This window comes from Epinephelus fuscoguttatus, linkage group LG16, assembly GCF_011397635.1.
Source record: "Epinephelus fuscoguttatus linkage group LG16, E.fuscoguttatus.final_Chr_v1".
NCBI lineage: Eukaryota > Metazoa > Chordata > Actinopteri > Perciformes > Serranidae > Epinephelus > Epinephelus fuscoguttatus.
Window position 1 is genome coordinate 24531377 of NC_064767.1, and position 16766 is coordinate 24548142.

Below are 16766 nucleotides of genomic sequence, written 5' to 3' on the forward strand. Positions count from 1 at the left end.
CATGAAAGCCTGATACTCCAAATGAAGTACATTTGTTGGGCTATTTTGGAACTCAAACACGAACAGGGGGTGAGTGTGCATAACTAACCAGCAAACATGGAAGGTAAACAACTCTATTCATTCAGTGAGATTAGTAACAGGCTAAATTATGAGAATGCCGCTAATCAAATTGCGAGCAGCTGGCACGTCTTATGACCCTTTATGGGGATCTTAACCCCAGGTTTGGAACCACTGCATTTATATATTTTCCACAAGGCTTTTCAGCAGTCTCTACAGAGTGTGCCTGAGAACTTTCCACTGTAGGTTTTTGTCTGTATAAATATGAGTGAGACTATCTGTTATTAACTTTCCACAAAATGATTTTTAATGACTGCACTGCATTCTGGTCCACTGGGGCTGCTGATGGGAAGTGCTTTCTTTTCTATCATGTGATAGTTGAAGTCTGTGCATCATCGGAAAACAAGTTTCTTTGACTGTAGCTGACTTCACATACACAGTTGATATTTTTCTCTTAGTCATTTCTGTTTTAGCTGCAGAAGAATTTCATTTAATGGTATGTGTACTTGGCTTGTTAGCTATGATGAAGAAGAAAAAAAAATGATAAAAACAATTTTTTAGCAATGAAATAAACCAAAGAATTCAAGCAACATCACTGATAGCTTCTTTTTTTATCATGTTTAAGTGTTTTAGGGTGGATAGAGTCATTTAAAGGTAAAGTTCCACTGATTGTCACACACCTGAGTGTGTGAAATTTGTTCTCCACATTTGACCCATCCCCTGAGGGAGCGGTGAGCAGCAGCGGTGCCGCGCTCGGCAATCATGTGGTGATCTAACCCATCAATTCCAACCCCTGATGCTGAGTGCCAAGCAGGGAGGCAATGGGTCCCATTTTTATAGTCTATGGATCGAACCCACGACCTCCCAGTCTCAGGGCGGACACTCTACCACTCTAGGCCACTGAGATGATCATGTGATGTTTCTCTCCCATCCCTTACTTTGGAAAAGTCCATGCGTTTATTACATCATGCCTTGACTAATGTAACACCTTGTTCACCTCATTCATCTTGACTCCATCTGGTTCAGAATTCTGCAGCGAAGACTTCTAACAAAAGCTAAATGTGTATTGCACATTAGCCCAGTTTTTGAAACCCACATTTAGCCACAAAATAAACCAAAGACTTAAAGTGACATCACTGATAGATTCTTTTTAATCATGTTTAACATATCACGTTACTTTCCCCCCTTGACATTTGAAAAAGTCTATACTTTTATTAGGTCACTCATCGACTGCTGTAACACCCTCTTCGCCCTGTTCACCTTGACTCCAACTCGTCCAGAACTCTGCACCAAAGGTTTTTTTTTTTTTAAACAAAAACTATATACCTATTTCAGCCAGTTTTTGCAGCCCAATTGCCAGAATAAATATTGGAATTGTACAATTCTGCAAACACATTTAACATTTGTACTTTATTATGTATAATTATGATATGTTGAAACAATCACTGCTGTAAATGCACCCAATGTCACGCTAAAAAACAACTTGTTTTGTTGTTGGTTGGTCTCGAACAGTGGTCTGCAGCTTTGCAGATGTGTTACCCAGGTGTCACGCCAGCCACCATCACCTCCTACTCCTCCAAATGACAAAGTTTGCTCATACACATGAAATCAGAGCTACATCAGTATAGAATCATCGATATGACAAGTATGAAATCTACAAATGTAACGCATCCACAGTTTGCAGACACAAATAATGCCAACATTTTCTTCTGGCAACTGAGTTGGTTTTGGCTTCTCCCGTGGTCAGTCACCTTTGTATTTAAAGGAGCTGTTGTGACTTCTGACCACTGGCAGGAGCCTCTGTTCTTCAGAGTGGGGACTTCTTGTTGTTCCGAGGTCAAGAAAGTTTGTACTTCTTTCTACTTTCGTCCAACATCGTAGAGAAGCTAAATCAAAACCCATTTGTTTCCTTTATCTTCTTCAGCTTATGTTGTAGGTCAGACACTTTTTTTCTCCTACCTCCTTTCAACGTCATCATGTTAACTTGCTTTCTAAGTCTCCTCACCTGAATCTCTGTCTGGGCGTCTGCCTCTCTGGACTCTTGCACAGGTGGCCGATGTAATAGAGGGGGAAGAAGAGGCAGTTCCAGGAGGTTGCGAACCAGGTGAGGGTGAAGGGGGCATCAAACTGCTTAAAGGTCAGCTTGGCCAACTGGGTGGACCCCGCCCAGGACGAGCACACACACATAACCATCGCGACTCCCCACAGGGCCTTCTGCACCTGTACTGTTGTTACTCTGATACAGCAGTGGAGCTTCCGTCTGCTGGAGCTGGACTCCCCTCCTGCCGCACCACCAGCTGACTGTGTGTCTGTGGTGCCCACCACATTCTCTCTGGTGCGGTCTTCTCCTGTAGATAAACACAAGCATGTTAAACTGACAGCTTAACACAATGATACTGTGTATTTATTCTATGATCAGGAAAATGTATCTTTTGCAGTTGCAACTTAAATGAGTTATCACATTAAACCATTCTGATTGTAAGGAAAATAAAGATCAGCATTATACATGTACATTTATTACTTATTCAATTATTTTGTGCAGTAAGTCTGACTTAAGAGCTCTTTTCTCTGTGTGAATCAATTCAGGTCACCCTTGTCCATCTTTTTCCAGCTAAAAATAGCTTCTTTCGCAGTTTAATTGAACTTGAAGGTAATCAATCAGACATCTGAGTTAAAAATGTGGTGATCAAGTGCGACAGGCTGCAGCCAAACAGAGGACAAAAGAGGGCAGATCTGATATCCAATCCAAGGCGACCTTTTCTCTACCTTGTGAGTTACAATGACATATGTGTGTGTATGTGTGTGAGTCTGTGTGTATATATTTGCCCGAGTGCACAAAGGCACACACAGCAACACTTAACTTTGCTGTTGTGTGCCATCAATACCTGATAGTCTCCATACTTCTTCCATAATGTGTGCATTGAAGCGAAGTGTTGATATGCTGTTTTCTGTCCCACTCACACCCACTCTGTGCGCTTCAAAGCTGATTCACTTACCAAGGTCATTTTATCACCTCAACTCACTGAACTTACTCATTGTTTAATGTCTCCTCTAAACAATTCAGTTAGTGCTGTATAATTGTGTGTGAAAGTACAAAAGCTAAGAGGTTCAAACACAACGTAACATTAGATCTATTATTCATACAGCAGCTCTTCATTCACTCAGCCTCCCTTTATCTCTCAGTGACATTGTGTATTGGTGATGCATTAACATATCTTGGCTAAAACAGTAACAAAGAACACCAACAGTATCATCAGCAAAGCCCTAATAAATCCTTTTAGTCCACCTTTAAGCCAAACAGAGCCTATAGCTTCACCGCAGAGAATAAAAGCACGAGACCACAACTTTACAATCAGAGCAGCGAGAGGAAAATACAGTAAACAACAACATCATATCAGCTCTGTTTTCATTATGGTTGCATTAAATGCACCATGCATCTTCTGGAGCTCCCTCCCTTCCAGCAAGTTAAAACTGTGAGGGATCTCCCTAATGGTGTTTCCAGAGGTAATGATGTGCTGCAGGGAGCCTTCAGCTGCACTGTACGGTGCTGACTGGAATACAGAATGCACTTCAAAAGGCCTCACTGAGACAGGCATAAATCTAATAAGTTGGGCTTACACTGCAGGACACTGAACACTCTCATATCATTCTAGCTGTCCTGTGTCAGTTTATTGCCACATACCTAGCACTGATGACACTGTCTGTCTTCATGTATATGTGATTTGTGCAGTTAAAGGGACGCCTATTATCTAATACAGGCACGTCCAAAGCTGGGACTGTTTTTAAATGGCCTGCAGCATTTATCAAAACATACTACATCTAGCCCACCATACAATATTGGTAAACCAAGCAAGTTCACTTTGCATTTTTTCTGTTCACCTCATGGTGGCAGCACTATCATAAAGTTAATTGACATGCACCAAGAAGGAATTAATTAAAGCGTTTTCATCAGCAGATGGTAAACAAGCAAACTTAACTTAGAAGCAGACATTTCTTACAAGGCAGCGGATAGGCCACAGCAAAGAAGCGTAAAGACGACAGGGCTTTAAGGTGGGGTGGAAAGTTGAATACTTTTCCACTGTGAGACCAAACAGCTGCAATTGTCTTATTTGTATGTTCTTTTGTCTAATAACCCATATTATGTGAAAAGTAGCTGGTCCCCAGGTATTTTAATTTTTCTAATCTTGCCCCCCTTCACTCCTCTGATCTAATACAAGTGGCTCGCTACGGATTTTACAAGACAGCTGTATACGAGGGCATCCGTCATGCCCAATGAGACGACTCATTCTTCCTGGAAGAGCTGCCTCTGACCTTGCCAGGTGGCCTCATCATATCACAGATTAACTTCCCTGATGACTATCACTTCCCATGCTAATGCACCGGCTTCCCCAGGCTCTCTGCTGGATGCACAAAAGATTCTTATTTCTGTTTATCTGCTGTGAAAATGTGATGCAATTAAGATGAAATTATACCGCATTATTTGGGTATCCTGAACAATGCTTCCTGCTTCGGAAAAAAAAGCACTTGACAGCTCTGAAAGTCCTGGGGCAAATTTGGCAGCAATGAAAAATGATTCAAGATCGTTGTCTGTTCTTGCAATGAAATGATGAATCAGCAAAGACCAAAAAAAAAAACAAAAACAAAAAAAACAGAGACAGACACACGTGGATGTCTGTCAAAGTCTTGGGCACAAGGGTAAGAATTAGGTTTCTCTATTCTGAGCTCCAAAGCTCTTTGTCTTGTTCTGAAGGTCATCTCTTGTTTACACTGCCCAGTTTTTGTCCTTCCTGGGCCTCCGTCCCACATCCCATGGCCCTGGCCACTGCTCCATACTGCAGCACAGTTTAATCTTCCAAACGCAGTGATGGGCCAAGCCAATCAGCCCCCAGAGAGGCACTGGGGCCCAGCTGAGCATTTCCAGCTCCGGCACATGTGAACACACATTGTGAAGTGTCATGACAACATTAAACGTAGTCACAATCTTGTCACACTGTCCTTGATGAAGCTGCTAGCATAATACTCAGAATATAATTACACTCTCTCCTTTATTAAATGAAACCCAGTTGTATAAATTATTAATTAAAGCTTGTGTGATTAAATGCTGAGGCATCAATGTATATTCATTTGTTACCCAGTGATGCAATGACTCAATGATTTAAAGCTAGCGCACTCCTTTCTTCAGCCTGACGGTGACTAATGATAGTGTATCAACCTTGACTGTCGTTGATGAACAATACGGGGCAGCGCTGAACTCATCAGTGTGAGAGAGCTGGGTCAGTAGAGTGGCTGAGTGAGATGGAAAGGCTCCTCGGCTAATGACATTTGAAGCCATTATTACCAAGACTGAAACACACAGGAAGAGTCTCCTCCTGTAACTGCTAAATGATTAACTGAAAGCTCTTAACCTTATCAGCTTATAATCAAATGTCAATTGTCAAGGTCAGACATGACTGCGATAAAAAAGCCTGCAATGCAATCTTCAGTTTAAGTGTATTTTTTTGAATATTTTAATAATTAATCTCAGCCTTTTTCATCCTAAACCAGATTTAGATGAGGTGTAGTTGCAGATTATTGTATTAGCAGAGATGCTTAATTTAACACTAGATGAAAATATCTCCACTCATTCAAAACATTTTATGTCCAAATGTGCTTAACTGAACCTAACAGGCATCTGTGAAATCACTGGAGACAGGAAGAAAGCGTTTGGCATCCTTGTAGGACCAGCTTTGGATCCACTCTGACAGCTGTATTGCCTCTCCTTCTCAGATGCGTTCATCCCAACCGCTCAGCTGAACTGAAGCATACAACAACATGGTACTCAATATGTGCAGGTAAAGGTGATCTCAAGAGTAAAGTAAGTACTAAAAGAAGATTTTTGTTATGATATGGACAGCATTTATCGACACAAAGGATAATATTTCAGCCCTGCTGGGTTTTTATCACAGCAAAGTGGACAACTTTGCTTCTTAATTGACATTTTGGGAGAAAGATTCACTTGTCCTGTGCGACATCTCTCCACCTGTGTGAAAATCTGTTGACAAATCATTCTCTTTACCACTAAAGACACAGTAAATCAATCTTTATCGTATATGCTCATTTGTCTGCCTCTAGTGTTTTAGTAGACTAAGCACCTCATGGGGAGAGTATTGAATACATGTCTCATTCCAGTGGTGTCGCAGCACTACAATTGGTGTTGAGATTTATCTGGCCATTAGCTAGCCAGTTTTCCAGCTTTTCCTCTTCATCTCAGTCCGTGCTTCCATGCTTCCCTGCTTCCCGACCAGCCTCATTCCCACTCACACACTCTCCTCCCTCCCCCTGCAGACTCTGCAGTGCAGATCTCTCCTGCTGATAGCTGCAAATCCCAAACGTGCCAGCAGAGCCCTGCCTGACTGCCTGCTCTCACACTTCACAGAGCCTGGCCATGACATGACTTGACTCGGCTATGTCCCTCTGTAGCTCCCTGAATAGGCCGCCGCCCACGCCATCCATCGCTTTCTCTGCTGCTGCCCTGCTTCTCCCAGAGCAAGAGCAGAGACCCTAGCAGGCAGCAGTGACGATAGCATCTAGGCTCGCTGCTGGTTTGCCAGGGTGGCCGTACAACTGTCGGGAGTGCTTCACTGGGACCTCAAGTTGGAGACAACGAGGTAAGAGAGGTTTGTCTGTTTGGCTGTTTGCCGACACCTCCGTGGGAGTGAGAGTGCGCTGCAGTGCTCTGCCTCAGTGATTCAAGAGGGTAAACAGATCAATCACCGATACACACTTCAGAGGAACTCTTCTTCTTGTCTTACTGTCTCTTGGGTTTCTACTTGGAGATGAATATGAATTGACTCGTGCAACTTACTCATCCTGTCATGCTCATAATCAAATATTATTCCATATATATACTGTACATAACATCAATCTTAGGTTTACATTTGGGTTTCATAATTTAGATTTTAAAAATTGAAGAGCGTCTTTGCAAAAATGTAAGACAAAAATGCAAAATACTTGTCCATCTTTGGCTGTCACACAACATCAATCACAACATCAGCACTCTTAATAAAAATAAATCCTTCAGTATCATGTTGACTAATACAGTTTGTCATTTCTGACATGCAAGTCAAAGTCTGAGCCTCACAGTCTGTATTTGTTTAAAAAGTAAAACATTTTTTTGGAATTTGTATAAACTGTAAACTGCAAATGTCACATTACAGAAGGATGGGAGCTTCATGGCAGGTCGGTCAGACAGGCAGGCAGAAGACAGACAGGCAGCAGTCACTGTCTTTGTAATCTCTAAGTCTGACAGACAGTGGGAGTCTGTGATACTTGGCTGTGACAGCTTGGTCAGGCCAACCTGACAGTCAGAGGCCTTTCAACACACCAGAGCAGGCTCATCTGACAAGGCTGTCTCACTCAATAACGCAACAGAGAGTCAGGCGGCATACACACCCTGCTGCGTCAACCAGCTGATAGGTGGGACCACATGGGCTGAGGGGGACAAAGGCCCAGGAGGGCAGACAAGGGCGGGACGACTGTTACTGATCCTGCTCTCCTTAATTCCCCACCGGTTTCTCCTTCAACCTCAAAGGACAACGGCGTGACTTCCTCACTGCGAGCTGCAAACTTGTTGTTTGTCACTGCCCCGACCTGCCCAGCTGGTTCAACAGATGCTCGCGACACAGGTCAATGCTGCGGCCCTCCAATGCCTCATTGGTTAGTGACACAACAAAACACTGGTGCAAGAAGGCCAGTGTGTTTCTGTATGTGTCTGTTTGCTGTTTGTTACAGCACAGCAATTGCAATTACTCATATTTGGCAGCGGGTACACAGCCCAACTGTAAACCCACCAGTCCTGAAGCATCCCTCCCTCCCACTTGCAGTCCCTCACAACGGCGACTATAGCATGATGGACCTGCAGTTTAACAGACTGGCAAGCATCCCAGCACCTTCCACGACAAATCAATATTTAAAAGACTGGCCACAGCGTCCCTGTTGAAGTAATGGATAGGCAACCACCGCAGGTGTACGCTCTGTCTGCCCAAATAGCAGTTTTACTCCCTCTCAGCACCCCAAGGCCACTGATAATACAGAATCAGACTCCCATAAACCTGACTTTGGACTTCACAATTTTCAGAAATATTTCCACCTTTTCTTTACATCACTGCCGTAAAATGACCCTTACAGTTTGATGACCGACTAGTTTTTTAATGGCATCAAAAGAAAGTTTGTCAAAGAAGATTTAAATGGAGTGAACTGCCAACTAAGTCATTTTTACAGATTAAATGCAACATAGCACACATTTTTGCTGACACTATTCCCAGGCTGGTCACAATTACTACAACTGCTGTAGGGATGGTGGAAATATTTTGTTATTTCAGCTTTGTAATAATTAGCCTTTTAGGTACACCACAAGTATACCATCTGGTCTACTGGTTGCATTAGACATTTAAAGAAGATAGGCAGCCGTCCTGCACCCTGAAGAAAGCTTTCGGATCAACTCCCTCAATTTAGGATTAGAGCTCAGAGCTTCCTCTTTACACATTTGTGCAGAGGATTTTGCTCAAACATGAAACACTATGACACTGTTACAGAGGGCCTTTTCTTAGATATGCAGGAAGGAAGTCGTGGTAGCAAACCTCAAATGAACTTATACAGTGAATCAATTTAGCACTTAACATCAATCCATCTATTCAGTGAAATCTCATTCATTACAGTGAAACTGATGGCTCTCTCTGCACACGCGCCACGCATTACATAAACCGGAGCAAAAGCTCGGCCTGGTAATAAAATAAAAGCCCTGTCATTGTGTATTCAGTGCACACCTATCAAACGACAAGGGCCTGTTTCACTTGCTTTTAAAATGAATTTAAAAGCATTACTCCTCTGACTACCTTCAAAGTCAACTCCAATTACATTCAAAGGATCAAAGTGAGATGTAACATATTAATGGAGCTTGGAGAGAAAAACTCCAAAATTAACGTCATGGCTGCTTTTAATGATCTTTTAACACCGCTGATGCAGACTAAGCACTCCTTTATGTATCTTTGACCTGTATTATAGCAGATGTAGCCTCATCTCCATATTGAGGTTTTTGCTCTTCACACAGGACCGAATATACATTTACATACAAATAAGACACATGCAAATGAGCGTGAGATGTAAGATTCTATTTATGTCCTTTGTGAGTGGGCTTGAAGGAAACATGTCATGTTATTTATGTGTTTAACATTGATGATGATTTAGGTTTTTATGTTCTTCCAAGTCAGTTGCCTGAATTAAATGTTGTCATTATATGTTTCTACAAACCACAGATACGTTACATTTATATGTTTTACACATACTATAGCAACATTCCTAAAGTGACGTAGCTCTGATAATGTTTATATGAGCTGACTTTGTTATCGGGAGGGGGAGGGAATGGTGGATGGTGTGACACCTGGGCAAGACAGCTGCCAAGATGCAGACCACCGATCGAGATAAAGAAACAACAAAACTGGGTGTTTTTCAGCAACACATCAGCAGCATTTGAAGCAGCAATCATGCCACCAAAAGTGGTTATTTTTTAGGGAGACATTAGCGCCATTTTCAGACTGTATCACCAAATCAATCGTTTTCTGGCAAGACATCTGGGGCATTTCCAGCCGCGACTTTGCCCCCTGAATCATGTATTCTAAGACAAAATGTGATCCTTTCCTAATCATAACCAAGTGGGGTCTTTTGCCACACACGTTACATATCCATGGCTTGTACAAACATACAATGCCAGCATTTATTCTGGTGATTTGTTTGCAGACCACTGACCACAACGAAACCTGTTGTTTGCATTGGCCATATTTCTATGGCAGCTGTGGCACCAGAAGCAATTGGTTTTTAGCGAGACATTGCCGGCATTTCCAGCGACGACTGTGCCACTAAAATGAGTTTATTTTAGTGAAGTTTTGACATATCCACTATAAGGTACAAATGTTACATATCCATGGTTTGCAGAAACATATAATGCCAACATCTATTCTGGTGTTTAGGTTGGTTCTTCACCTCAAACTGACAGAATCATCCATGCCTAAAAGTTGTAATCTCAACTTGCTCAGTTGTAAACGCTGCTACTCTTTTGCTAAATGCACACATTTTATTAAGATGATGACTCACACACACTGCGCACAAAGAGCAGGGCAGACAGGCCAAATGGACCGACTTTACATCCATCACTTCGGGCAATATCCACACAAAGCAATTAGCCCCATACTTGACTTTGCAACACTTATCAAAACATTTTTAAAATATTGAACCAGACAGGAAAAAGCAGACTGCTGGACTGTTCACAGTAAAATGCTAATCCATCTCACTGGGAAACACTAAAGATCCGGTACTATGTTAAATGAGATAATGGTGTACATTTAAACCTCTACTTCTGTGTGCAAACAGTTATAATTTGCTATCAATCGATTTATATACAGCAGTCTCTGGTCAAGGTGCATGGAGCCCTGAAGAAAGGTTCAGTGTGCCCATAATAGCAGCTGGTGAAATATGACCCGTTTCCTCTGGGATGTATGTACACTGAATTGCTGTTCAAAGACGTCTGTTCTGTTTCCAGGCGTGTAATGAAATTACAGAGATTAAAGGGATTTTCATGAACTTCTTACCCCTGCCTCTGACGACACGGCACAGACATTCCCCAAAAGACATCATCGTTAGAAATACATTGGAAAAGAAATCAATAATTATCATCCATGGGCTGCTGGTTGGGTGGATATGTCCCGAGAACACATATAGAAAGAAGTAAATACTGCAGATGAAGACAGTGAATCAAACTTGTGGCTGCGGGAGACAGCAGCAGATACTCAGAAATGGACTTTGGCCACTAAATAAAATTATTAAAGGAACAAAGGATGATTCTGGGATGTGCTGCCTGATGATAGATTGTTGCATTACTAGCCTCAAGATTGTACCACTAAGTCTGGTGTCAAAATTGATTGGTGGTGGTTCTACCTTTACCCCAAAGCACAAATCATGACTGCATGATAGTTCCTGAGATGCTGGTGAACTAGTCACAGTATCAAATGTAGAAAAACGTAATGTTCAGATCCAAAAACAACAAATTAGACCTCTGAATTTGGGTTCACAGAGCCGACTGTCACAACATCTCAGTCTTGTACTTGTTTTTGTAAGACTGTGCACCACCACGGTAATACTCCGTAGCACTGTGGAAGTTAACTACTGGACACAAAAAACAAGAAAGAAGAAGAAAAGACTACAGAAGATCCCGCATTGAAAAAAATAACTCTTCTGACAGTCGGGCGCAGGTTGTTAGTGAGCAGAACAGAGGTTTTGGAGCTGGGGTTACATAAGCAGCGGAGTGTCTGAAAAGCTGTGTGTTGATCCGCTGTGGCCCCCTGTGATTCCCTCCTCCTTCAAAGCAGCTGCTGAAACGGGGAGCCGAACAGTCACATCATAAACTCTACAGCTTTGACTCCCTTCGACAATTTACAATACTGTATCACCCCCCCAACACACACACGCACACACATTTACAATCCTTCCTCTACCCACAGCAGCTTTTGTTAATTCTGTATATAGAAGCTTGTCAAATAGCACTCCACCATCTTCGAAAAATGAAATATTTTGAGCTGACATTCACACTAATAAGCTTAAAACCATTGGTAACCCAGCAGCAGTGATTATTCTGAGGTTATCCAGAACGCCTTGCAGTGACTGAATATATGCAACACAGTCTAAACAGCTACAGCATCTGGTTAGTTAATTTGATTTCTGCAGTGTCCATATGAAACTGCATCAAAATCCCTCATTCGTATTCCAGCAGCTGCTCTACTCATAAATTATAAATAATGAAGCACTTTCATATAGTTTCACATTAATACCACACACTGTTGTGAACTCCCAAACAATGAGAGGTAGAGTTAAGCTTCACTGACACGTCTGATTCAGCAAGCTCAAGTTTTGACTCCCACAAACTGCTGCAACGGAGCGTGTGAGGTAAACAGTCCCACAAACGTTTAGGTTATTGTCTCCATAATTAACTTTTGTATTAATTAAAGCTTGTAAACTCCGCTTTATAGAGGCTGCACTGACATTTTGGCAAATTACCTCCACTTTCTGCGGGTTGACTGGTTGCCATCAGCGTTCACTGTAGCGCTGCCTCACTGCACTGCAGAAAGTACAGCTACCAGAGGCATAACATAAAGCTGATGTTAACTGTAAGTCACCACAACTGCTTTAATGCACCTTGATACGCATATATGAGTTTGAATTATGCCAAAATGAATAAAAGCATGAACGTTTATGTTAAGAAAGCAAGCTTGTATATACATGAATCTTTTATGAATACACTTAAATCCTTATTTTTTCTTTAAGTTGCCTGAGCGATGCAAATACAGGATTACTTCAGATGCACAAAAATGCTGTGAAATCAGCAGCCAGCGAAGTGTTTTCTCTGTGCTTATGCCAAACACTGAGACATTCAGTAGTCCTCTGTGCTGAGAGGCGGATTAAAGAAAGCATAACACAGCTCCTTTGCACAGGCATGGAGCTGAGGAGAACAGTTGGGAAGAGAGCTGTGACACTATACTTGTTCAAGATGTCAGGACAGGTGATGCAGCAACATGCCCAACACACACACAGTCAGAGAGGAGCTGTCCCTTCATGATGTCAGCAGGAAATGTTCTAATTGCGCTCCTGCAGATCAAAGGGAGTCACAGACAAGGCAGGGAGACCCAATGATTGAGCCGTCATGAAGCCAGCACAGGCAGACTGAAGACCAGCTTACAGGGACCGTTAACATGTTTACTGCTGGGCTCATGTCCCAGCTGCTCTGACGTGATGCTCTGGTATTTTAGCTGTGACTCTTGCAGCCAGTGATGGGTGGAGGGGTGGGGAGTGTGAGGGGGAATCCCTGCTGCAATAACAACTTAAGATCCTCCCTATGGACCAGTAAATTTAGCTCAGTGTTCATCAGGCCGACATGAGTCGCGCTTATCCTCCCTAATTAAAAAAAAAACCAATGCGTCAATAACAGTAATTCGGACAGTGCAGGTTTATTTCAGGCTTCATTTGGTGGATTTCAGAAACATCACACGGTGGAAGAAAATCCTAAATAGATAATGCGATTATATTCTGAGAGCATCTGGCGATTTATATGCAGAGGTGTGATTAGGATGCTGCCCGATGTCAAATTGTTTGCATAAATGTTGCACCATAGATTTAACGCCAAGTTGCGCGCTTGATTGATCCCCGTGTTGTTTTCCTGCTCGCACTAAGATTTCCTAAAGTTGATCCCTGTCTTGAATGAGATACGTGCCTTGAGAGAAATATTTCAGCAGAAACCCCCCTCTCCATCAGATCAACAAAAGGGTGCTTCTAAATTTAGAGTATTCTGTGGAAAAACCACAACAGGCTGCCTGACAGACACTCACACACACACACAGACAGCAGCCCCAGTTTGCGGGGTTGCAGGCTTTCCAAATGCACATCAACTCTCCCTACCTTCCACTTTGGTGAGGGTGAGCACCGGACTGTTGCAGGCGGACAGCGGGGCAACCCTTGCGGAGTGTTTCTTCATGATGATGAGCTCGGATGGGCTGAGCTCTAAACCGCTTCGACTACATCCCTGAAGCTGAATTGGTGCAGACACCAGACCACTTGATGGGACCCTTGATGTTTCTAGAGCCGGTCTCCTGCTCTCTGTCCCCTCGCATCCATCCAACTCCCTCTTGAGGATTTTTTTTCTACCTCTGCCGTATCCCCCCACCCCCTTCCTCCACTTGCCTTCCCTCCTCAAATCTGCTGTATCCAGTGCGTCCTGGCTGGTCTCTCCTCACGTAGCCTACAGTTTGGCAATTGCTGCAATTCGCCAACGTCACACATCCATCATCCCCCCCTCCACCTCTACAGCATCACGATCACCTCCCACCACCCACCACCCACCCTGTCCCGGAGGCAGGTGTGCCCGGCTGTCCACCCCGACCCCCCGTGGCAGTGGTCCCTGCAGGGCAAAGGACGCTCCGCACGGAACGGACTGGACGGAGGCGCTGAGCTGGCAGCGTGCAGAAACTCTGGGCTATAAACGGACTGTGTGACAGATATGATGGGACCAGTGCTGTTAAGGTGGGGGCGGTGTGGTGTTGTGTAGCCCATAAACACCCTAATTGGAGTTGCTTCAAGTGAAATAATTTGTAATAAAATTACCTAATGCTTTGTCCACGCGGAATCCCGCAATTAAAGCTTAGTGACGGTCCCCAGACCCCACTTTGTAACCCAACATATTGATTGTCTTTTCAAGCGATTTCTCGCGTTTATGCTCCTCAATTCTGGTTTTATTATTAATATATTTTAATTGGAATAGCCGTGTGAATTGCCTTTAAGGTTTTTCATTCTGAAATTAGCACAGAATATGTGCTGGTTATGTAATTGAATGAAAATGTCTTCAAGGTCATTCAGTTCTTTACATATTACTTTGCATAGTTTGGTGTTTAATAATTTACAAAGTGAACATTATATGCACTCAGGAATATTATCCACAATTACTTGTAAAACCCCAGTTAGTTATGAGAAACCTTTTTAATGCTTAATTATCTGCTTTATGAAAATATATGCAATCCACTATACTCCTTCAAAATACAGTATACAGTAATACAGTAATCTGGCACAAGGGCATAGGTTTGTTTCATCACTTGGAGGGGGCAACTGTGAGAGTCTGGGGGTCCTCCAAAACATTTTGGGCACTTAATTTCCTGCATTCTTGTGATTTTTTGTGCACCAATATGTGCCTTTTCTGCATCACATTATGGTGTTAATGTATTCAGTTGTCCCCTGTGTCCCCCCGAAAAGCTTATGATCAAGCAAATGTATCACTCTATTTGAGTATTTTCTTAAGTTTGCTCTTGACGCAGCTGGGTGGGGATGTGGGTTTGATAAAAAGGATAGGGACATTAGGTAGCTGCAGATTTAAAATGAGATTAATAATTTAAAAAAGTATTAACAATACATGAAGGGCACTATAGGAAGATACAAAAATAAGTGATAATGCAACTTCACATTGAAGTCCATTAATATTTACTACATAATATCATTCTCATATCATTTTCATCAGCATAATAAAATGTGGAAAGACAGATCAACATAACAAAGATTATTTATTGTACTTGGTCTGTGTGTTTAGTCTAATTGTCAGGCTTTAGTGCAAATTGTGTTGAGCTGACACACAAACATTAGGGATGCAGCCATTCGGCTTGTTCTGTCCAACAGATGTTAATACCTCAACTTATATCTGCCAGTATGAATGACTGATCCAATACCAGTGGTTTCTTCTGCCAAATTTAAAGTCTGCACTGTGTAGAACTCATTTTAATGTGAGGTAACATAAGGTCAAGGATTGCTGTGGCAGTGAAAAGTTTGGGTTGATGCAAATGATTGCAGAAACATTTTACAATGACTTCAACACAAACATGCTGCACAGTCTAAGGACGACAAGGCAAATATACAACCTCAGCTATTGCTGTGCTTTAATTCATTATAGGAGAAGTGTCCAGTATTCCTTACCATGAACTGACTCGACATAAGTACCTCAGATGTTCAGAGTTTCCTGTCACTGCGATGGTTTGTTAAGTGACTGAGACTTAAATCCCAGCTGACTGACTGATGGACTGACTGACCTGGGTCACAGCTTTCAGCTTTCAGTCTCACATCACCCCTCACATGTCCGGTCTTTGACTTTGCCAAAGACATCACAGTTTAAATTGTAGAAGTGTTGAAGTGGGAAACATTTTCAGGCTCATTCACAAGGTGAGTGTCCCTCGACTATGGTCTGATAGGTCTTTCTAAAAAACGAAAGAAAATTGGTTTTGAAACCTGAAGTGACAATTCAGAGCTTCACATCCAGTTTCCTGACATTTTCAAACTGAGAGCTGTCCGACTCACTTTGTAGCAGTGGCTGGTCAACTGAAATTGTGCCTGACATCCTCTCTTTATATCTTTATTATGTCTTTCTGCATGTCGCTTGTGTTTTACTCCCGAGGAGCCATTATACACAAACAGATAATCCATCAGAGGAAAGCAGATCGCTGTCAGTGCTGCAAGTTGAACTGCTCGGTATTGATCTGCGAACGCCTCTGCTGTCCCTGTGACCCTGCATCAGTGTCTTTAAAGACATACATATGAGTGTGTCTGCAGTGGCTCTGCATGTGTGTGTGTGTGTGTGTGTGTGTGTAAAAGCAGCTGAATGTGAGCATGCCTAAAGGAAGCTGCACTGAATAATTCACTGCTTAGACTTTACCTCACACTCAAGCCCTGCCTAACTAGGACAGGAAGCTCTAAAAACACTCTGCCCAGACCCACTCTGATGTCCCTCAGCTATCAAAAATCCACTGGATCCTTTATTATTTTCCATTGCTCCCCACTCTTGTGTTTGGGTTTGAAAATGGAGAACGTCAGGAACAGTGGATGGGAAATAATGGATGAAGTGCAAGAACTCACGGTGAACCAACTGAAAGAGTAGCACAGGATGTTTGATGGATAAACGTTACAAACATGTCACCTATGATTTATATTGTTGTGTCTCATGGTGAAAGATTCCACGTCACGTTTTTTGTGTGTCTACGTGAGCACCACTTGGATTCTGCAGCTGTCATTGGAAACTAATGTTGTCAATTTTCATCTTATGTGGTAAGAACAGGAAGATTCAGCCTGAGTGCACATGCTATTATTGATAGAAAAGA

General features: G+C 42.5%; 1 protein-coding gene across 2 annotated transcripts in view; it reads right to left on the minus strand.

The window, feature by feature from the left end:
- Positions 1 to 16766, minus strand: part of slc35f3b (solute carrier family 35 member F3b) — a 64708-nt gene that overhangs the window by 15641 nt on the left and 32301 nt on the right. The window contains exons 1-2 of one of the 2 annotated variants that reach the window (XM_049601122.1): positions 13537 to 13963; positions 2063 to 2405 (exon numbers count right to left, since the gene is read on the minus strand). In XM_049601122.1, coding sequence (XP_049457079.1) covers positions 2063 to 2405; positions 13537 to 13612 — 419 coding nt within the window. In that variant the 5' untranslated portion in view covers positions 13613 to 13963. Of the gene's footprint in view, positions 1 to 2062; positions 2406 to 13536; positions 13964 to 16766 lie in introns of those variants that run through there. The other variant, XM_049601121.1, reaches the window with a different exon arrangement.